The 23,885-nt window shown below is 45.1% G+C and overlaps 1 protein-coding gene across 1 annotated transcript in view; it reads right to left on the reverse strand.

Annotated features, from left to right (window-relative positions):
• Positions 1 to 23,885, reverse strand: part of LOC127223886 (protein-cysteine N-palmitoyltransferase HHAT-like) — a 77,337-nt gene that overhangs the window by 28,663 nt on the left and 24,789 nt on the right. Inside the window, exon 5 of the mRNA XM_051186578.1 lies at positions 5,924 to 6,074. Within this exon, the coding sequence (XP_051042535.1) occupies positions 5,924 to 6,074 (151 nt within the window). The remainder of the gene's footprint in view (positions 1 to 5,923; positions 6,075 to 23,885) is intronic.

Raw genomic sequence — 23,885 nt, forward strand, 5'->3', positions numbered from 1 at the left:
ACCACACAGAAAGCTATCACCCTGAAGGACAGCCCCCAGTGGCCTGCCTCCTCCAGGGAGATCCCGCCTCCTGAAGGTTCAATTCCCAAAGCGTCAGCATCTGCCAGAGATGTATCCAGACACATGCACCTGTGAGTTACATGCCTCATCCATCAGCAAGGATTTCCCAAGGGGAACCAGGACCCAAACACAGACAGCCTGGCTCCACACCTGTGTCCCTCAACACCATACTCCGGTGATGAGCAAGACTACTGGCCAATGCCCTCCATATGAAGAAGCCATGCTCCTTCTTGTTCTAGAAGCCTTCTATCAAAGAGCTTGTCCACAACTGGACACAGAAAAAATTTCATACAACAAAATTAGAAATGACAGTCTTTGAAGCAAAACAAACCAGGAAGCAAAACAAAACGGTGGCCAACTGCATATTTCCTTTCCACTTGGATCTATAGAAGTTTGTGTCCAGACAAAAAGAAAACGTGGTTTAAAATATGAAGAAAGAAAATGCATTTACTGAGTCTGTTGAAGGAGGACCAGAGAGGGAAGAGTTGGGTAAATGAAGCAAGACAGGTGATGAGCAGTGTCCATGGCTGGACACTGCAAATGTGTTTGTTAATAATAATAACACAATGCCTGGGGCAGACCTGAGACCACATGCTTCCATTTGAAACCTACATCTACATAGTGCTACCTCTTCTCCACATCTTCAACCACTCACCCTTCTAGGCTTTCTTTACTGGAAAAATAAAAAAGCAAAAGGCACAGTATAAACTTTAATCTATCTGTACCAATGACACTAAGCTAGTATTTTGGTGTTTGTTTGCCCTGTGTTCACTGCCTGAGTGTGTGTGGTCTCCATCACCCCTCCTAGCATCCTGCCAGAGCAAGTACTGCTATTGGTCCATCTTAATGCCTCAGAAAACTGAGGTGGAAGGAAGCTACTAACTTGCCAAGTCACATAATTAGCAGAATATGGTAGAACCATCCCCCTTCCATGTGACTGGGCTGGGGAACAAGGGACATCTGTGAGCTCATGACTTTGCCCCACTCTGCTGAATCCTGGCTTCTCCAGTTTGCAGCTGGATGGAGCTTTTGCTTAGCCAATTCCTTCGGTGCTAACTGTTCCAGCAGGAGGTAGAGCTCATGTTCATCATTGGCTTTGTCAGACTTGTCAGGCTTACAACAAACCCCCAATAAAAAAGGTAAAAAGTTATTACTTCCCAGGGGCCTACTACATTCTCATTTCCATCAATCATCACATTATCCTATGGGACAAGTTCTCACTTTAGAGGTAGAAGATTGGCCTAAAAAATGAAACAACTTGCCCAGAGCGTCACAGCTGCTGAAAAGCAAGCTCTTGGGGATCAGGGTCCCTCTGGATGGGGTGAGCCCTTGTGAACAAAGCCTGTTCTACCTTTCCTCTTTAGGTTTGTCTAGTCTTTGTGAGATCATGGCATCTGTCTCACCAACCCCATGCCTGACACCTGTTCTACCCAGAAGGTTAAGCTTTATTCAAAGGCAGGAGCTCAAAGAGCAGCAGTTCATTGCTGGTCTTATCATCTATTGCACAGCAAAACCAACTCCCTACCTAGAGAGCTAAATTCTTCTATTGACCTACCAGTCTAGGCAATTGATGCCCCACTGAGAGGAAGTACTTGGGCTCCTCCTTCAGCTACTCTTCCCAGACTAAAGATATGCTCACACAATCTAGCCCCCACCAACCACTATCCAGATTCCCCTGGGATAATGGATGATGCATGAATTTGCCTGCAAAGACCGGAAAGCATCATAACTCAAGCAGTGCGAGGGCAAGCTGCCTCAGATTCTTGAGATAACTGAAATTGACCCATAACTCACCAGCCACTGTGGGAATCCTATCACTTTGCACACTTCACCTCCATAGCTAGAAATCAAACCAGGGGACATGATCAGAATGCTAATTTGGAACCTCAGACACACAACACCATCGTTAATGACTCTTGGCAAAGGATACTCATTAGAGATCTTGGCTCATCTAAATTAAAACATGACACCTAGAGATTAAGCATAGAAATTTCAATTTCCGAGTCCAGTACAACCATAGAAAGCTCACACCATGGGATTGCAGCTGCTCCTTGGGGCTTTGCTACATTTGTAAATATTTAAATGAGATCCATGGAAAGGGAGGCCAGGGGAAGGAGTGAACAGACCCATCAGGTCCCAACTGGAGTTGTGGGCCATCAGAGGGAGCTGTAGTTCTTCATGGTCAATTTAAATTATCCTGTCAAGGAAGATCATCTCTCTGCTAATGGCCAGTCATGTGTTCTGTGATACAAAGCTCAGATTCCAATGACACGGCAGGCTGCTGACATCAGGGTCCTGCAATTGAAAGTGCACTGGGAGACAATACAGTCATCCAGCCTTGTGTTGGTAGTGTAGGTGCTGTGCTGATAACAATCTCATCATTGCTTCTAAACCTCACTCCGTATGTATTCCCAGAAGATTGGGAGATTTACTCAGTACCCTCCAGGAGACTGTTCCAAACCTGTCCCCTCTGCCATGGCCCAAAGCACATGTGAACCACCACCAGCTTTGCCCTCTGCTCTTCACTCAATTCTTCTTAGGCTCGTGAAGAGGGGGCCACTCATGTTCTGCAGCAGCACCCCAATTTCAGTGTAAAGTTGGATACTAGACATCACAACTTCACATCTGCCTTCCCTCAGAAGTACTCAGAAATCTAACATGAAACTCACAGAGCAAAACTGGGTGTGGTCATGTGTGTCTGCAACCCTAGTGCAGGGGAGGCAGAGGCAGGCAGATCCCCAGCCATCCTAGCCAATCAGTGACTTCCAGGTTCAGTGAGAGATTGTCTCAGAAGATAAGATGGTGGACAGCTGAGAAAGACACCCAACATTTACCTCCGGCCTCCACAGGAATGAACACACATGTACATTTATGCACTCACATGCACTACACAGGCACACACATACTACACACACACACACACACACACAACACTGAAAAACACCTCGCTGTGAGGAAGGAACAGTCTGCAAGTGACACAAAGATAATCAGTGTTTTTTATTCTTCTTTTCAATCAAAATGCCTCCTCTGAGCATTCTGCTGGGCCCCAGGGCTGAGTCCCTCCTGGATTATGAAATTCAGCTTGTTGAACGTGGAAAGGCCACCACGTACAAAGACAAGAGTGCTTCAAGTACAGCTAACAAACTGGAAAGAGACTTAAAAATATGGAGGAGCTGGGTGCAGAGGTGCATGTTAGTAACCCTAGCACCTGGGAGGCTGGATTTCTGACTTCAAAACAAGTCTAGGCTGCACAGCAGCACCTTGTCTCAAAAACAAAACAACAAAACCAAAACAGGACTGGGCAGATGGCTCTGCTGGCAAGACCCTCACTGCTCTTGCAGAGGAATCCACATCTGACCATGTGCAAACACCAGTGACTTTGTTCTGGTGGATCTAATGCGTATCACCTGCATACACACGGGACACACAAGCTCACAAAGGCACACACACACACAAACAGAGACAGAGGGAGAGAGAGAAAGAGAGAGAAATGTGCTTTAGTCAATAAATCCAGAAAAGCAAGAAAACTTGCATGCTGCAGAAGCTAGAATGGAAGCCTGTGTCTCTCCTAGAGGAGAATCTACTCATTTTTTTCATCAAATGCTCTTGTAGAGTGTTCCAAGGACTCACACTTTGGAGCCTCCATAGGGTAACCATTTGTTCCTGACCACAACAATGGCAGGTATGTTTTATCTGTCTCTGTAGTTTACATAAGTTGGGGATCTGTCTTGGGTAAAAAATAAGTTAAATGAGGGGGCTGGAGAGATGGCTCTTAAGTTGAGTGTATACTGTTCTTCTAGAGGACACAAATTCACTTCCCAGTGCTCACACCAGGTAGGTCAAACTACCTGTAACTCCAGCCCCGCTGTATCCAATGCCAGGTGTCTTCTGATCTCCAATGATGGGGGTGCCCTTCTGTATATTTGTTTCTGTTAACTGGTTGATTAATAAAAACACTGATTGTCCAGTAGCCAGGCAGGAAGTAAATGCAGGGCTATGAGATGAGGAGAATTCTGGGAAGAGGACTAAGAGAGAGATCGGGAGAGAGACATTCTCTGGTAAGATAAGACCACATGGAAATACTCAGATTAATAGAAATAGGTTAATAATTAAGAGAGAGCTAGTCAATAAGAAGCCTGAGCCATCAGCCAAACAGCCTATAATTAATATAAACATCAGTGTGTGGGGCTAAACAGCTGCGGGACCAGGTGGGACAGGAACCTCCATCTACACTCCAAGGACACCTATACTCATGTACACATAATTATATAAGATACAGACACACACACACACTCATACACACACAAGTGTGTGTGCACATGCACGCACATGCGTGCACGCACACAAACATACACACACTTTAAAATGTTTAAAAAAGACACTAAATTTTTTGATTAAATAAAACAAATACAGACAGCCATCTGTTTCACTATATGAAACACAGCCACCTTGTGGCAATTGGTGAGTTACTAACTATGGACAAGGAAACTGCCCTGGTTACCATGGTGACCACTCCAGCTGACCCTACAGAAGCCCCCATGAAAACGTCCTTTCCAAGCACATTAGTGCAGATGGCCACAACAGAGAGGGAGAGAAACCAAGCAGGGCTCCCACCAGATGCTTGTGACATATTCCCAAATCATCCCTGGTCCCCTCCACTGATTGAGGAAGCAACTCTTCTGAGTGGATCATAGGACAGTGGTTTCCAGTGATGTTCATCTCCACAGAAACTATCCATCCTTGCAAAGCCTCCCTCTGCCAACATTCTCCGGTCTTGCCATTAAAAAGGCCAACCTGGAGCTTGTTGAAATTACAAAGGAAACTCAATAGTCCTACTATAACTAAATGAAACGTCCAACCCAGTAGAGCAAGCCAGAACATGACTAAAATGTTCTTAAAGAAGCCCACACAACTGTGGAGAGCAACACTGGGCACGGTAACATTCACTGAGTTCTCCTGTTAGCTCTGTCTTGGGTCTTGGGTCTACAGAGATGAATGAGGCAGAACAGTAACTCTGAGGCAAGCAATAGAACCGAAACCCAGGTTCTAAATTGGCACTGACTCCCTCTGCTGAGCCAGTTTTCCACTGGGTCTGTGATTACCACAGCAATCCTGACCTTTGCTATATACTAGACATGCTCAGAAAAACACAGATGCAAGCAAGTCCCTCTGGGAGACAGCTGTCAAAAGTGACAAGGGACTTTGGGATCTTTAGGAACAAAAATTCCAGGCCAATCACAAGTTTGGGGGACAAAAAAAATCAGTAACAGTAAAAAGAACTCAAAGAAAATATCAGTCTATCATATGAAACCTTGCACAGAAACAATACAAAGTTGAGGGCTAACATTGGGAAATATCCAAGCTGTGGCTTGCCTTATCTCAGAAGAATTTTTGGAGGTAGATGTGTGCAGTGCTGGCCCAGGCTGTTACACTCAGCCCATTTTTAGTCAACAGAGTGTCTTACATGGTCACTTCTCAAGGAAAGCTATATAACATATCTGTGATGACATCTATTGTCAGCTTGACCAGCTGTCTTCCAAGCCTCAAGCCCCAAGCCCCAAGCCTAGGACTTCCATGTTGGTCTTTACACTTAAATCTTGGGTCCAAAATGAAGACTTTTCCCTTAAAATGCTTCGGTCAGAGTATTTTATCACAGCCATGAGACAAGTCTTGTGTGTGTCCTGCCTCACTTACCTCTGTAGCTGAATGATAACTCTGTGAGGGGACTGCCATCACATTAGCAGGATAAAGAATGTGTAGTACCAAATGTGGCTTTAGTTTAGGGGAAGAACAGTAGCCAAACTCTAATGCTAGCAAACCCACTGGACACACCCAAAAGACTCAAACAAACCATGAGACTGACCTCCACATCCCTGTAAAGCTGAACATGGTGCTCACACAGCGGGGGAGGGGTGGTGGTGTGAGTCCATCCAGGCGCATGAGGAGAGCTGGAGCACCAAAGAGCACCAAGTATTTCACATAGAAGAAGAGTACGTGGGCCAGGGCCAGTCCTCCTGGAAGGCAAAGGGACCCGTCAGCACACCAGTGAAAGACAGCAGTCTCCTGAGACTGTCCTGCTGCTCCACCAGTCCCTTCTTGACCTCCACAGTCTTGGACATTTGCGCTTGGTCCCTAGTTGACCCTGTTTGAGCAAAGTTAATGGCTGCAGCCCCGTTGGAGGAAGTGCGTCACTGAGGGCAGATTTGAGAGCGAAAAGCCATGTGTTTCTAATTCATTCTCCTCCCTGCTTGTGATCCAAGATGTGGGTCATGCCTGCCACCTACTTCCATGCTGTCCCCACCATCACTGACTCTAACCCTCTGGAATCATAAGCCCAAATAAACTCTTTCTTCTATAAGATGCCTTACTGTGGTGTTTTATCATGGCAACTGAAAAGTATCCAACAACTATGAGATCACCTTTATCACTATCACAGTCAAGAGGACCTCTTCACAAGTCACATTTTTAATTAAAAAGTAGAATTTTATGTATGTGTGTGTGCTTGTGTGTTTAAGCACATATGTGCCACAGTGGACATGAGGAAGCCAGAGAACAACTGGGAGATGGTCCTCTCTTCCCCTGGGAGATGGTCCTCTCTTCCCCTGGGAGATGGTTCTCTTTACCCCTGAGAGATGGTTCTCTCTTCCACTGGGAGCTCCAGAGATTGAACTCAAGGCATGAGGCTTGCCTGGTAAGTGCCTTTTCTAATTAAGCCACCTCGCCAAATGAAAGGCATGCTTTCACAGGTAATGGAGAAAAAAGTATTCAAAAATACCCATTTCACTTTAAAACTATGAGGATAGGGAACCCTTCACAAGTCCTGTATCCATCCAGAATCCAAAAGTCAGATCAGTGAGTGTCAATGAAGGCATCTTACATAACATGTAAGAATGTCCCCCAACACAGCCTCAAACAATTAAACATAGAACTTCCCAAAAATTCCGGTCTTTTGTCAAAAGAAATGCCAGTGTTTGTATACCGAGACATCCAGGCAGTCTTATTAGCATTTCTCTTAAACAGCCAAAAGACAGAAACAATCCAAATGTCCACGGACAAGCAGGTAGCTTATTGTGGACCAGACAATGAAACATTACTCTATGTTATAAAAAAGTGATATTCTCACCTAGAACTGAAGTCCCCAGAACAAAAGCCTTATCTATGTTAAAGTCTACAAGACTGAATGATTGACCATGAAATAATGAAGGAGAGTTGGAATGTTGCTGTTCCAGAGCCAAATTGTCTTACTACACTGTATAGTCTGTTGAATACCCATTCCTTGTCTGGCCTAACTTTTATTTTCAAATACCAGGTAAAACTGAGGAATATAATGACTTAATGGACCACTAGCTCCCACCAACCTAAAAAGCATCTGAGACCATAACAGAGATTTCTCTGGTTTGATATAACCTGCCTTCCTGATGCCCTCAACAGCACGTCCAGAAAAAACCTCATGATTTGTGGCTTTCTTGTATTCTGTGACTTTAAGGGTGGCTTGTTTTCCATGCGATGCAGAGCTGCTGTTAGAGCCACATACTCTATTGCCTAAGAGGTCAGCTCAAAAGCTGCTGTCAGTGCCTCTAAAGGCCACCTGGTCAGCCGCACCAGCCATCCTGCTGTGCCTTCTTACAGCAGGGATGTTTCTGGGTGCTGTGTGGACATCCTGATGCCATCTCTCTGGGCCTGGATGTCACATAAACATGCTGTTGCCATCTCTCTGGGTCTTCCAGCCATATTTGTTTTTGAAGTAAGTGAATGGTCTAAAGTGACCTTCCAGGAAACTCAAGAAAGGTGGGAACAGAACCCCAAGTCTTCTCTGGGGCTGCATCCACGAGCACCTCCTGAGCCTTATGTCACATGCAAGTCCCACGAAGCTTTCCTTCCAATTAGACACCAGGAGGTCACCTCAGGGCCTCATGTTTGTTTATTTATTTATTTCTTATCGTGTGTGTGTGTGTGTGTGTGTGTGTGTGTGTGTGTGTGTGTGTGTATCATTGCTGGTTTCATTTTTTTATTTATTTATTCATTTGTATGTATGTGTGCTTACATGTGCACATGGAAGTCGGAGGGTAACTCACAGGAGTCAGTTCTCTCCTTCCACCATGTAGATGCTGGGGATTAAACTCAGGTCATCAGGTTTGATGGCAAGTGTTCTTATCCATGAACCATCTGGATAACCTCACCTTACTTTTGAGACAGGTACTGTCAATGGGACCTGGGGCTTGCTAAGCAGATTGGGCTGGCTTGCCAGTAAGCCCCAGGGATTTGCACAGGAGGACCTTTACCTCCTCCCCAGCTATTCTTGTCACTTTGGGGAGATGTTGCTTGCTTATTGTGGGATTAATCCATTTAAAGTGTGTAATTCAAGAGGTTTCAGCATATTTACAATGTGTGCAACCACCATCTCTTGCCAATTATAGAATATTGTCTCACTTCAAAACAAAATCTTATCCATTGTCACAGGCAAGAGGACTCTGCTCCTCGGTTTTTGCTTCATGTTTACACTGAGCCAAATATGAATGAGTGCTACCTGGCAACACAGATTCAGACTGTCCCAGATGACATGTTCTTCCATGGAAATAGTTAGATGAACTTTTACAATCACAGAATACAAGAAAGTCACAAATCAAAGTGGGTCAAATGTGGAAGCAGTTATGTATTTCTCCCATGGCATGCACCTGCAACCCCAGCACACTGGAAGGAGAAGGAGGCAGATCCCCCGAAGCTCAGTGACCAGCCAGCCAGCACAGCCAAATCTGTGAGTTTCAGGTTCAGAGACAAACCCTCAACCTCCAAGGCCAACTAGCTTCCAGGAGAGTATAGGGCACATCCTAAAATGTTGTAAAGATCTGACACATCACATGTTCTCTTGATTGTTGAGCCTTGGAGACCCCACTGAGTAAACTCTAATCAGCATACATGCTGCAAATGGGATGTCAATACAGAGGGAACATCCTCAGTAGTTCCCAGCAGGGCTTTTGACTTTTGACTCATTGTCACCAGATAAATCGAGACTGAGTGACTCTTGAGGACCATATACTCAATCTGCCTTATCCATAAAAATAAAGTTGATTTTGGCTGCCAATCATTTATAACTTGATTTCCATGGTATCTAGTGTCCTTTTCTGGCTTCCTTCAGCACAAGGCACACTCATGGTATACTACATGCAGGCAAACACTCATACACTTAAAAACAAATTTTTAAACTTAAACAAATGGTGGCCTCCACAAGTATACACACCTGTCATTTAATGCATGCACCCTGAAAACATACTCATACACCTACATACAGCCAAATATACATGCACCAAAAAAAAAGCCAAGAAAAAAGTTAGCATGTGTGTGAATATACATACCCATTACATATATACTATATGTGATAGATAGTTTTGTGTCACTTGATATAAGCTACAGTCATCCTAGAGGAGGGCACTTCATTTGAGAAAATGCCTCCATGAGATTGGGCTGCAAGCAAGTCTCTGTAGAGCATTTTTTTAACTAGTGATTGATGGGGGAGGGCCCAAACATTATGTATGGGGATAACCCTGAACTATGGTCCTGGGTTCTGTAAGAAAGTAGGCTGAGCATATTGGTTTGAAGATAAAATTGAACACAAAGAAAGGTTTAGAGAACTACAAGACTGCTCCCAACTAACAATTTGAGCTTCTGTGGAAAGGCTACCATAAATGCCCTTCCCGGATAGTGAGATCAACAACTAACTTCTCCATGGAGAACTCAACTAATGCCTGTTGAAAACAGGATCAAACACCCATACATAAACACTGAGTCGAACTAGAACCCAGATGCAGATGGAGAGGACAAGACCATGCGGCAGAAACACATACAGACAGCTTACCTGAACAAGAAGGAGCTAAGGGCCACTAGACTGATAGCTGGGAAACCAGAATGGGACTGACTCAGGCTCCCCTGAATATGGGTCTCAGCCAGAAGGACTGAGCAGTCTAAGAGACCTCAGACAGTGGAGCCAGGATGTATCCCTGGTGCACAAAAGGACTTTGTGAACACATCCCCCATGGAGGGATAACTGCCTTAATCTAGAGACAGGAGAGAAGCCCTAGTCCCTAGTTCACATGACCTGTCAGATCTACATGACCCCAACTGGATGGCATTCCCCTACATATGGAATTGGGGTGGGGAGAATGGGAGGGGAGGGTGGTTAGAGTGCATGTGAGAGGGCAGAGAGGGTAAAAGGGAGGGAGGGAGGGATGGAGGGAGAGGGAACTGGGATCAACATGTAAAATAATAAATTAAATTTAAAAAATGCTTTGACTCTAAAATTTAAGTTGAAGGACAAGTTACTGGGGAAAAGGATTTCTATTTTTGTTTCCACAGAAAATGAAAAGATGTGGATTCCTTCCAGACTAATGTGGTTTGATCACGCCAGACCGCCTGAAACAGAGTACAGGGTGATCCTACATTCAAAACAGCTGGACAAAGCAGCCCTACAGACTACAGCCAGGATTTCTGAATCTTCTTTGATTCCCCCATGACAGCGCCCCTTACCAGCAGGAAGTAGTTTGGAAATAACGACGCCCAAATTACCAAATATTGTGTATAAATGTTTGTTTTCATTTAATTGGACTTTGTTATATAAAATAAAAAAAGAATATACCTTCAAAAAAAAAAAAAAGAAAGAAAGAAAGTAGGCTGAGCAAGCCATGAGGAACAAGCCAGTAAGCAGCATCCTCCATGGCCTCTGCACCAGCCCCTGCATCCACGTTGCTTCCTTATTTGAGCTCCTGCCCTGACTGCATTTGCTTATAAACTGTAATATGGAAGGGTAAGCAAAATAAACCATTTTCTCTCCAAATTGCTTTTGGTCATGGTGTTTCAACACATCAACAGAAACCCCAACCAAGACACTACATATTTGTCAAGAGGTAAGATATATGTGCTAGCTACACCATCTTAGAAACACTGAATGTGAGACACAGTGAAGATATCTGTGTCAGTGGATGAAATGGCAGCAGCACGGTGTTGCTCTGAGGCAGGCTCTGCTCAGGGACAGTCCAGAGCAGGGGTGGCAACATGTCCAAGCTTCCACAGCCAGAGATGACCAATCCGCAGAAGCACAAATGCCTGTGCTCAAGGCCACCCCCAGCTCTCAGAGACAGGATTCAGAGGAATGTCCTAGGTGGTTAGCAGGAGGCCAGAGCTCAGGAAGGATGGGATGTTTCTTGTCTCTGGGCCTGCCTTCATTTCTGACACTGGTTCATACAGGTGTCATTCTGATGCTCAGGAATTAAAATCAGTTGCTGAATATACACCTTTATGAGTCATCATTTGCACAAAATCTTCATCTTTATTGGTACTTTCACAAACAACAGGGCTAAGGATTTTGTGTGGGCGTTTAACATAACTGTGGCTGAATCTAACTAAAGATAATTGGGGTTTCTTTCTACTCCAGTATGGATGAAAAACACGAGCCACATGTATTTTTAGTCATGCAACACAAGATCTATTTACCTGTTGGTGAAATTTCTAATGGGTTAAGATAGGGAATTGTAGGGGGTGCTTGGTGGTACAAGCCTTTAACCCCAGCACTCAGGAGACAGAGGCAGAGGCAGGTAGAAGTCTGTGAGATTAAGGACAGCCTGGTCTACATAGCAAGTTCCAGACCAGCCAGGCCTGCCTAGTGAGGACCTATCTAAAAAAAGGAAAAGATGCAATGGGACTGGGATAATGGCTCTTCTGCTTCTATGTAGATGTGAGTACCTGGATTTGTATCCACAGCACCTACATAAATGCCTGCAGTGTGAGCCACCTGAGAGTTGGCGATAGTGGATCGCCAAGTCAAGCTGTCTAGCTAGAATATATAAATCAGTGAGCCTGGGGTTCCAGTGAAAGGCTGTGTTTCAACATATAAGGTATGCACACATGCAAACATAAAAAAATGTTTTAAACATATGAAAGGATGAACTAGGATTTTCCTAGGCATTTTACTAACTGGTTCACAGGCATCTAGGGGGAAGGACACAATGCTTTTCAAGCATTATAGTTGCAAATTTCTGTTGATTATTAAAAAATTGTGCTTACACCCATGGATTGACCCTCTGCCACTTCACTCTGGATTCACAGTATCTGCATGAATGACATACCTGCTTTCCCTTGACCTAAAAATTAGCCTCCTCTTGTCATAGTTGGTCCAAGACTTCCTGTCAACCCTAAGGATTCTGCCAGATTCTCTTGGGCATACAACTATTAAGAAAGCAACATGCAAATATAAATTGTACTCAATTGTAGTTTAATAAGGATAAGGAGAAACAAACTGAGTAGATGTTTATTTAAGGAGAAATAACTTAAAATATAGACAGGAGTTGTCACCAAGTTCAAAAATACAGAATCTGGGTGTATTCTAATAGTTGTATTATTACTAGGCTTGTATCTAAAAGATCACCTCAATTATTAGCAAGACTTATCATTGCTGTTTCTCTAACCTTATTCATTTTCCTTTTAAAGTCCATATATAGGCTTGGATTCAAGCCTATTCATATTCAGCATATTCAGCAAGAGTGTGGAGGAGTGCTGGGCCACCAGTTACAGACTATGAGAGACAGACTAGAGGGCAAATCAGGGAGGTCCAGACTTGGAGGGTTCACGGCCACTTTTATCACTGTAAACTAGATATTTCTCTCCCACCCACCAGTTCCCAAATAACAACTCAGAGGCTTAATTGTAATTACAAGCTGTTTGGCCTATTAGCTCAGGCTTATTATTAACTAGCTCTTGCAATTAAATTAACCCATTTTTATTAGTCTATTTTATCACATGGTTCATGGCTTATTACTTCCTTGGCAACTTCTGGCAACTCTCTAACTCTGCCCTTCTCCCTTTATCCCTGCTTGGATTTCCTGCCTGGCTCTATTCTGTCTGTCTATTGGGCAAATCAGCTTCTTTATTAACCAATGGCAATAAAACACATTCACAGCATCACAGCATCATTTCTGCCTTCATGCCTGGCCTCTCCTCTTCTTAGCAAAATCCATCTTGTCCTGCAGAGCCCAGCTGACCTTGTCTAATTCATTTAACACCATTACTGAGCACTGACTCCCTGCTGTGCTTGTAGAAACACAGCAGTGAGTCAGGAAGCATGGTGCCTGCCTGTAGAGCATTATAGGACTATAAAATAGAGCAATATGAGAACTCACATCACCTGGCTTTGTGCCATGTGCCAGGCCTGGTTCTAGATTCCTGATACACATGAATGTATGTCATGCCTTCCTGGGGCTTACACCTACCAAGAGTCACCAGGAAATGGACATGGAAGTGAATTCTACACAGAAGCTAAGGGAGGTGTGGCACAGAATGTTTCTCAACAAGGGTGGCAGCACCTCCCCCAGCTGCCTCTTCTGTGATACGACCTAGTAAGTTGGAGCAAGTCACTGGGCCAATGACGGACACAGAAGAGTACCTTGCTAGAAGTTAGGTGTGTAACTCCAAAGCTAGTACTTTAAAAGGTCAGACCAGCTGCTAGCATTACTAATAGGTGGCTTTAGGAGATAAGAGGAGGTTAGGTCATTGGGCATACTCTAGACGGGGTATTGAGACCCCGGGCCCTCTCCTCTCTTCCTCTTCCTCTTCCTCCTACTCTCTCTCTCTCCTTCTCATTCTGTTCCCATTCCTTCTCACACAGTTTCTCATTGCCCAGTCACCAGGAACTGAGTACCTTCCTCTGCCACGCACTTCCTCACCATGGCTCCAAATACAATGGGGCCATGCAACCATAGAAGCAGAACAAGCCCTTCTTGTTTCAAGAAGACTGCCTCGGGTATTTTATTATAGTAGCTAAAAGATGACTGGCACTGTTTCAAATCCAATTATAGCCTTCAGTTGGTCTGGTTGTTCACTTCCTGTCCCTTAAAAATGTTCATTCACAAGGCAGCTCCGCTTGCATAGCTCACATAGGGAGACATGTGAAGATGTTCTGGTGGGCAGCACCAGCTGAGTTTCTAGGCAACAGCAGCCTCTGTTGTGTGAGAGCCATCCTGGATGTCCTGCAGGCTCAGCTGATGTCTGGCTGCACCAAGAGAGAAGCCAGAACTACTGAGAGGAGCCCAATCAAGGGACAGATTGGCCAAGGGGAGGAAACCATTGTTTTGAGCTAGGAAGTTCTGAGATAGTAAACTCATATCAGCCATTGGGGCCACAGACAAGAGAAAATGTGACAAGAAAAGTCCACAGAGGACGAGGAAAGGTGGCTCTAAAATGTGGAGGTGGCAGGGTATACCTTTTTAACCGTGGGTCAGGGTAGTCTTGAGGAAGATGGAATTGCTTCAGTGAGCACTTGCACGGGGTTAAAGGACATCTGCACAGCCTGCTGCCTCCTCGGGGTTAAAGGACATCTGCACAGCCTGCTGCCTCCTCTCAGGCTCTCACTACACTTATCACAGTATGTTCTGCCACACACTATAAGAAGCGACTAAGAACACCTTTCTGTGACTGTCACATCAGCCCGTAGTTATACATGCATATGCACAGTCGTTCAAGTAAATCAGAAACTCCTTCAAATCAGAAGCAATGCCTCGTACCCTCCGCATCCCCAGAGCCTAACATCTGACAGATAGCTCACTTCACAAATGCTACCTTGGGAAGTGAGTCACTTACAGGATAAGACCTTCCTGTCCTGCACCTCTGGGAACTATATTGACAGCATACCATCACTCAAAGCATTGAGCGCCTACTGAATCTCAGACCTGCTGCCACACTACTTCTCTGTGGGCTTGGTACTTTGCATTCTCAGTGAAAAGAATACAAGCGGGAAGCACAAATTCAACAGAAGCCCTGCAGCCATCACTCAGTGTATTCCTGTGGCCTGGCAGCAGGCTGCCACCAACTGCCAGGACTGCCAACTCAGCCTGTCCAGGAAAGAATATGGCTTCCCACACCCTCTCCACAAGAAGCAGGGCTGATTTCAAGATGGCAGAAGGTAATTGCTAAGTTCTACAGAGGAGAATGCTGACCCAGAAAGGACTCGGCTCAGCTCCTGGGGGTACAGTTCTTCTCAAACCACACACCTGTGTACTGGGCCTCTCTTTTTAGAATTACCTACTATGATTTTAACTGTCATAAGCAGTTAGAGACCAGCTTTCGGCTCTAATGTGTCCCCCTCCCTCTCCCTCCCTTTCTCTCTTCCTTTCATCTCTTCCTCTCCCTGCCTCTCTTCCACTCTCCCTGCCTTTTCCTCTCTCCCTCCCTTCCTGCATCCTCCCCTCCCTCTGCCCCTCTGCCCCTCTGTTCCTCCTTCCTCCCTGTTTGGGCATGCACATGCCACAGTACACACCTGAAGGTCAAAGAGGAATCTTAACTGTTGGTCCTTGCATCTTACCTTGTTTAAGGCAAGGTTTCTATTTGCCATGGCATACACCAGGCCACCCAGCCTGTGAGCTCCTAGGGATCCTCCTGCCTCTGCCTCCCTTCTCTTAATGGGAGTGTGGCACTAAAGTGTGGAGCTTTATGTGTGCCCTAGAGATTTTAACCCGGGTCTTCACACTTGCTGCAGCAAATGTCTCACCCGAGGAACCATCCCCCATCCCTGTAGGCCTAAAACAAGCTGTTGGAGATCTGCCCTGGGTTTAAGAACAGGAGGAAGGCAAGGGCAGGCCCACTCCACTGTACTACCCTGAGTCTCTCTCAGCCTCGTGGAAGTACTTCCCATCTACCCTTGCACTGGTTAGTTTTTGTCCACTCAACACAAACTAGAGTCCCCTGGGAAGAGGGAACCTCAATTGAGGTGTTGCTTCCATCAGATTGGTCTGTGCATATGTCTGTGAGATATTTTCATGGTTAATAATTGATGTAGGAGGGCCCATCCCACTGTGGGCAGAGCTACCCCTGGGTCAATGGTCCTGTCATGTATAAGAGAGAAAGATGAGCAAGCTGCCACCAGACAAGAGGGGCCTACCACATCTCAACTGCCCACTACTAAACTCAGGCCCAACCCCTGGTAGACATAGAGCTTGTGCCTGTACAAAACAGACCAAAGGACAGGGCATTAAGCCACAGGAGGCTACTATATGTAGAAAAAAGAAAATGCATACACAGAGAAACAATTTGGAGGTCCTCACCCCAAGCTAGCCTCAAAGAATACTCGATAAACACAGGTGTAAGAGAAACAAGGGAGATGCAGGTCCAGGAAAGCACCTACAGAACAGCTAGCTACACCCTTGGTGATTTGAGTCAAGTTCACAGCTCAACAAAGCCAGAACACTCACTGACCATTCACCTAGAAGAAACGGATTCTCAGAGAGGATAAACAGGACCTCAGCCACCCAGGACCATAATCTCAGAAGCCTGTCAGCCACCTCAAAGGAAGATCTCAGGCAAGGTCAAGGTCAGCTGGGCCTCAGGAAGTCCCTCCAGAACAGGACTTCAGCATCTAACCCTACCTGGCCTGCTCTCTCTCTCCCCAGGAGAGTGACAGGAGACGGTGATGAAACTGGAGCCAGGCAGCTGAAAACCAAATCACTCCCAGGTAAATTGTCTTCTGCCAAGATACCTCCAACCCTCCAGCTAATTACCTCAGGGTCAAAAAGAGCAAGATGAACTCTGAGGAGTGTTACCTCCCAAGGAGCTCACTCTTTGAACACTTTAAATGTGAGAAAATTGAGTTTAATAATGTTTCCTCTTTTAAGATTTAAGCGACCAATTTCTCTTTCCAAAAAAGGAGAGAGCCACTCTTTAGAACAGTGAGTCCTATTTGCTTGTCCCCCTTTATCAATTACTTTTATCACTATACATCACACCGAAGATGAAAACTGTGTCCAACAAAAAACAAGGAAGGCTTGACCAAACTTTCCTTACGCACAACATGTTCTAAAAGCATCTTAACACGGGAAAATATGAACACAAACGAGAACCCTGGGTAGTAAAACAGAACAGGCATGCTAAATTAAGAGTCTACGGAAATAAGCACGACTCCCCATCTTCATCATGATACCATTACCTTCTCCTGACATTGCCTCATATCTGATCCAGAACATACCCATTAAGAAGACCCCACAGAGGGCCGGGGAGGAGGTTCCGTGGTTTAGAATGTGTCGCTCTTGCAGAGGACCCAGGTGCAGTTTCCCATATCAGGGAGTTCTGACACCATCTTCTGTCCTCCAGGTACTGCACACACTTGGCACAAATATAGACAAGCAGGCACATGCACACAAATTTAGAAGGAGAAGGAGGAAGAAGAGGAAGAAGAAGGGGTCCCTCTCCCCAATAGAACCAATTGCTATTGTTTTTCTAAAAGGACATATGATCAGCCTCATGTTCCTATCATAGGTTACTCAGCCTCCACCCAGAGGTTTCTTTTTTTATGATAATATTTTTTATTTAAATTTGAAACAAGCTTGTTTTACATGTCAATCCCAGTTCCCTCCCACTCCCCCTCCACCCCCATCCCATTCCCTTTCTACTCCCCAGGAGGGGACCTTCAAAGTCTGTCACATCTTTTGGAGCAGGGCCTAGGCCCTCCCCCATGCATCTAGGTTGAGGGAGTATCCCTCTATGTGGAATGGGCTCCCAAAGTCCATTCATACACTAGGGATAGATACTGAGGCCCCCCACTACCGGAGGCCCCCATAGACTGCCCAGTCCTCTTAACTGACACCCATGTTCAGAGGGATTCAGTGGGTCCTATGTTGGTTTCCCATGAGCTCCCCCTTGTTCAGGTCAGCTGTTTCTGTGGGTTTCTCCCCTTTGCTCATCACTTCTCCTCTCTACAACTGGATTCCAGGAGTTTGGCTCAGTGTTTAGTTGTGCCATCCAGAGGTTTCTTATTGAAGAAGGCAGAGTTGGCAAAGAGACTCACAGCAGCGGAAACCCTGAGAAAAAAGGCAGAACTCTGGGCTCTAAATGAGATATCTGTATCACCCCTTCTGAGGTTTGAAGAACACCATGGGGGGAGAGGGGAAAAAGAATCAAAGAGCTGGGGGAGGATGCATTGTGAAAAGATGTCTCCTGGACGCGACATGGCCACTGTACGTGGAACTCACTGTGGTTGTGGTTACCCTCACAAGACCTGCACAAGACTGAACCCATCAACAGTCCAACGTAGGTGGGGCTCACAGGCTCCATTCCTCCTTAAGGGGCAGTTAATGGCTGCTGGGAGATGGGGTATCCTTTTCTTCAGTTGTGTAGCCACTGATGCCCCAGGAAACAGATCCCTCCCCATGCTCATGCAAGCAACCCCAGTTAAAACCAGTGCCACAGGCACAGAAGACATGAAGGTGTGAGGGTGACTAGTTGGAAGGAAGGATGAGGGAGAGAAATGGGGATCCAAATGATTAAAATTCACTGCCAAATCATTCTTTAAATTTTAATTAAATAAAAAAAAGGTCCCACAGGATAACAGGCCATACACCCAGCCAAGCCATACTCAAGGCAATAATATGGATAAGAAGAGAATTTTACATAGGACCAAGTACTCTGAGACTCCGAAAAGGTAAATTTCCAACTGGAGGGTGAATCACTTTACCTAAGAGAATTGATATGCAAAATATGTGTGAAAAGAACTGAAAATTAGCAAAACTAAAGAACTTTATTGTGTAACCCTCAAGGAAGTAAGAATTCTTCCATAAAAGGAAATATTGTCTCTCCAACATTGATGACTTCAGATTCCCATGTCAATTCTGCCCATTTTATGCATCTAAGAAGTTATCTGTAATCCGGGTCTCTAGGGCCCGGATAAATGAAAATCATGATAGAAGCAGATCCCCAGCCAAGCACTGGGCCTATCTCTTAGAGTTCAGTTGAAGAGGGAGGAGGAATCATATGAACAAAGGGGGGGGGGGTCAAGATCTTAACACGCAGAGACAGCTGACCTGAGCTCCTGGGAGCTCACAGACTCTAACCCAACAGCTAGGGAGCCTACATGGGACCAACCTAGACCCTCTGGGGGTGACAGTTGTATAGCTTGATCTGTTTGTGGGGACCGTAGTAGTAGGACCAGGATCTGTCCCTGGCGCACGAGCTGGGTATTTGGAAACCATTTCCAATGGTGGGATGCCTTGCTCAGCCTTGATGCAATGGGGAGGGGTTGGTCCTGCCTCAACTTAATTTGCCATGCTTTGCTGACTCCCATGGGAGGCTTTATCCTTTTTGAGGAGTGGATAGGAAGGAGGGTAAGAAAGGAAGTGGGGGAATGGAAGGTGAGGAGAGGAGGGAGGGGAAACTGTGGTTGGCATGTAAAATGAATTTAAAATTTTAATTTAAAAAATCATGATATCTTGAGGGCTGTTGGGGGAAGGGGTCATGGTAGCAGGGAACAGTTGGTGCAGGCAGAACCTGATACCCCTTCCAGTGCTACACCAAGTGGCATCTCTCCCGATCTGCAAGCATGCACTCTGAAATCAACCTCACACCACATGGAATATATGTAACTGAACAGTCACGCTCCGCAGCGGTGAATCCCAGAGTGCCTCCAGGTTCACACTGCATTAACTTTAAATAACATTTGGATTTGGATTCTAAATCAAGGAAGGAATTTATAAAAATTATTTTTTTCTGCCAAATCTTAACAAGTCCTGAAATATTTAATATTTCAAAAAGACAGAAGAGGGAAAGGGCCCTGTGTGCTATCTGCTATATATGTGTATTCTCATTTTTTCAAAACAAGTATTTGGTGTCAAATGTCTTCCTTTCTCCTCTTTGAGATGTTACAGAGTTAGAAAAAGCAAGTGGATGTTTTTGAAGCATCCTATTTCCATTTAGACAGACACACAGACAGTATCTCAACCTAAACCCTGAACTACAAAACCCTGGACCAGGAACCCTTAGGAGATGGGTGTCCACACATCACTCTGACCTATGTGCAGTTAAGGCTTTCAAGAGACCCCAGTACACTCCAGGTATTGTTCCCCTCTATCACTGAAAATTGAGCTCCCCTTGCCCACTGCCAAAGCTCCTTTCTCACTAGGCCCCTCCCATCTTCTTTGCCTGGATGTAGCGTGCATTCGGCATGAAGACATACTGTTCAATAACAAGCTAAGGAAACTGGGTCTCTGAGTTCTCCTCAGGAAAAGTCACAAGTTGCCCCCTTTACTCTCCTTAATCCTGTGCTCTGCCACATGCCCTAGCCAGTCTTCCAAGAGGCTAGAGTTACAAAGACAGTGGGCTTATCTTCTGGAGACACTGCTGGGGTATTACCGACACTGACCCTCAGGACAAGGGAGAGACTACAATGAAAGAAAGAAAACACCTGGAAGTTACCACTGTTACAGCTGAGATAAGAATCAGTGACCAATTCTACGAGGTACCTTTAACTTTAAAAAAAAAAAAACAAACACTATGAAGACCATTGACTCCTCTAGAACTGGGGTTACAGATGCTTGTGAGCTACCACACTGGGGCTGGAGCCACACCTGGGACCTCTACAGGAGCAGCAAATGTCCTTAGCTACTGAACCATCTCTCCAGAGAGTTTTGAAGGATAATTTAGCTGGATAAATAATAACCTACACAGAGTATATAAACATGAAGGCCACAGCTCAGCATGGCTAGGGTAGCAGGTTCAGAAGTGGTAACGGGAGAGATGTGATAACCTGATATACTTACAGAGACTGCCCTAAGAAATCAGGAAGATTTTTGTGTTTTAGAAAGAACAGTCAGGTAATGGTGGCGTACGCCTTTAATCTCAGCACTCGGGAGGCAGAGGCAGATGGATCTCTGTGAGTTCTACAAAAGCTAGTTCTAGGACAGGCTCCAAAGCAATACAAAGAAACCCTATCTTAGGGAGGAAAAAGAAGACCAGTCTATAAAAAAACAGGGGAGGGTAGGACACACAGTAAGAGCTGGTGTATGGAGGAGGAGAAACCAGATCTGACCCCTGATTTTAGCTTGTATGTGTGATCATCCAAACCTTTACCAAAGTCTGTGCCACACGCATTTGAGCAGTCCTCTACCTGGAGCAGTTAACTGTGTGTGTCATTCCTGATACATATGCCCAAACTGGTAAAATGGCTGACTACCACACAACAGTCAGGAGAGCTAGCAGGATGAGCCCACAACAGAACCAAGGTGAGAGACAGAGAGAGCCACCACACAGACACCTGAGCAGAGCACTGGGCAGCAGTGTCAGAGCCCCCACCTAGAAGCAAAGGGACTGGGAGCCCTCACTGCTGATACCAGGGACAGCCAAGTCTACGATCTCTATGTAAAAATGTGTTCCACTTGAAATCTATAGAATTAAGAAAATTTTAAAAATATATTTTACTAGAGAATTGTTGATTTTACAGGGGCATTTCATGAAAAGGAGTTCAAAGTCATAACCTAAGGATGTTCAGGACATCTTGAAGCTGGAATGAGAATGGATACTCTTTTCTCTGGTTCAAAAATCAACAAATACAAAAATATAAACACAAGTACACATGTACATATGCTCATATACATGTATACACACATGTACACTCATAAACATGCATGCATTGGCATGTGCACTCATACACATGCATACACACACGCACATACACTCATATGCATACATATACACTTACACACCCCACCACCACAACCACAACCACAAATACCACCCCCATACCAACATACTTTGTTAATTTCTAATGTTACCTGATTTCTAGACATTTTCATCTAAAGATTAGCAAGCTTCTACTGCCACCTCCTGGCTCTTTCTAGTATGTCTTATCCTGAACAGCTAATAAATGTAACCTATCCCTCCTTCTCTCCTTGGCCCCCCTCTCTCCCTCTTCTGTCTCTCTCTCTTTCTATACTTCCTACCCCCTTCTCTTTCCCTCTCTCAATCAGGAAAGAACTGAGCTAAACACTACTAACCCCCCAGATGAAGCTGTGCTACTTGACTGGAGCTGCTGGCCAAGGGATTGACACCAGCCAGGACTACCAGGACCCTGGAGGCAGACCCATATGGGTGACAGATACACAAGAACCTAGCTTGGGGAGCACTTGTAACAGCAAAATGCAAACCCTTCTCCCCATAGTGCCAGGGTTAGATGCATGCAGCCATACCAGGTGTTTTATGAGTGCTGGAGATCCAAAATTCAGAGCCCCCTGCTTGCACTACCACCAGCTTTTAACAGCAAATGTAATGTGTCACTGTTCACACTTAACAAATATGTGCGGAGTCAACCAGCTCACTACTGTTGGAGGCGCTGGGAGTGCCGTGGTGAATAAGTCTGCAGAGGCTCCTTCTGTGTGGAGCTCATATGTGTGGTGGGAGACAGAGATGCCAGGAAAAGGGGAGGCTATTTCTGTTTGGGTCACAAGGAAAGTCTCTCCGGGTAAGTGGCATTTAAACTTTAATGGGAATGACAAGAAGTCAAAAACAGCAATGATGGTGAAAGGCAAGGACGTTCCAACCTGAAAGAACAGCTAAAGAAAGCACCAGGAGAGAGACCATGCTTGCTGTGTCTAAAGACAAAGCCCTGTGTGCTGCAGCACCAGGGCAAGGTGAACATCTGGGAGACGACAGAGAGACAGACAGCGAAATGAAAGAACATGGCCTTTGGCTTAGGAAGCACCATCTGCTCAAGAAGCAATGGGAAGCTGCCCAGCTACGGGAAACACACTGCTTTCCAATGAGGTCACACCATTCTAGAACAGGCTTTACCCAGAATGCTAACATCCAAGTCAGCCCATTCCTCATAGTACGCTGTGATTTGAGTCTTTTTTATTCTGCATTTTTCTATAAAAAGCCATGTATTTGAAAGATTTCAAATATAATTTAGCTCTAAGAAGGGAACAGTCCATCCCATCTGAGCACACAGAGTATAAGTGATGGGTTCATAACCTGCATAGCAAAGCTAATAGGATTTCTGCAAGGCTGTCACAAAGCCCTTGGTGTCTGGTGGGGTGGCTCAGTTCAGAAGGAAGTGGGGGAGACAGCCAGAGCTGTCCTCCTGGCAGAGCCATACCCTGGGGCTTTGGGCCAGCTTGTCCTTCCCACCAATTACCAGTAATAAAGGCACCTAACTGCAATGCACTCCAGATGTAGACCCTGTATCCAGAGGAAAATGAGGTTTGAGACAAGAAGCAGGGAGAGAGACTCAAAACAGACAAGGGGATATGAAAATTCTCAGTTTCCCAAGCAGAAATCTTTGCATTTAAGGGATGGGATAGGACTAAGGAGAAAGTTTATAGCTTAAAGCCTTGCAGTTGGAGGGTATACAAATTAGTCCAACCACTCTGGAAATCAGTATGGAGAATCCTCAAAAACTAAAAAGATGTGTATCATACAACCCAACTATACCACTCCCTGGCATACACCTAAGGAGCTCAACATCATACCCCACAGATACTTGCTTAGCAATGTTCACAGTTTCCCTAGTCACAATAGCCAGGAAATGGGAACAACATAAATACCCTTCAACAGATGAATGGATAATGAAAATGTGGCACAATGGAATACTAGTCAGCTATAAGTAAAAATGAAATTATGCAGAAAATAACTGCACAGAATCTAACTCTGGTTATCAGTACAGGTGCATATATTGGTAATTCAATTTTACTTCATACAGTGGTGGTGGCAGCTGGGAGCTGGAAGCTTTGCCTGTCTTGGGCATGTTTGGAATCCCCAACACCACAGCCACCCAGGTGTATGTGACAAAGTTCCGGATGCTCTTCAGAAAATCATAGAGGAGTAATAGAATGAGTTCAGGCAGTAAGAATGCTGGTGGGTTTGTCAGGTGTAAAAGGGTGTTGATGAGGTTATTCTCTGGGCCCCGGGGAACAATAAGAGTCTTCATGCCAATGTAAAGACCAAGGTAAAGTTGTCATGCTTTTCAAATGAACCACATGGTTGAACTACAGGGATGTGAGTGAAACACAACTTGACCTTACCTGAGTGGG

The sequence above is a fragment of the Phodopus roborovskii genome, unplaced genomic scaffold (assembly GCF_943737965.1).
Source record: "Phodopus roborovskii unplaced genomic scaffold, PHOROB, whole genome shotgun sequence".
In the NCBI taxonomy this organism is placed as follows: domain Eukaryota; kingdom Metazoa; phylum Chordata; class Mammalia; order Rodentia; family Cricetidae; genus Phodopus; species Phodopus roborovskii.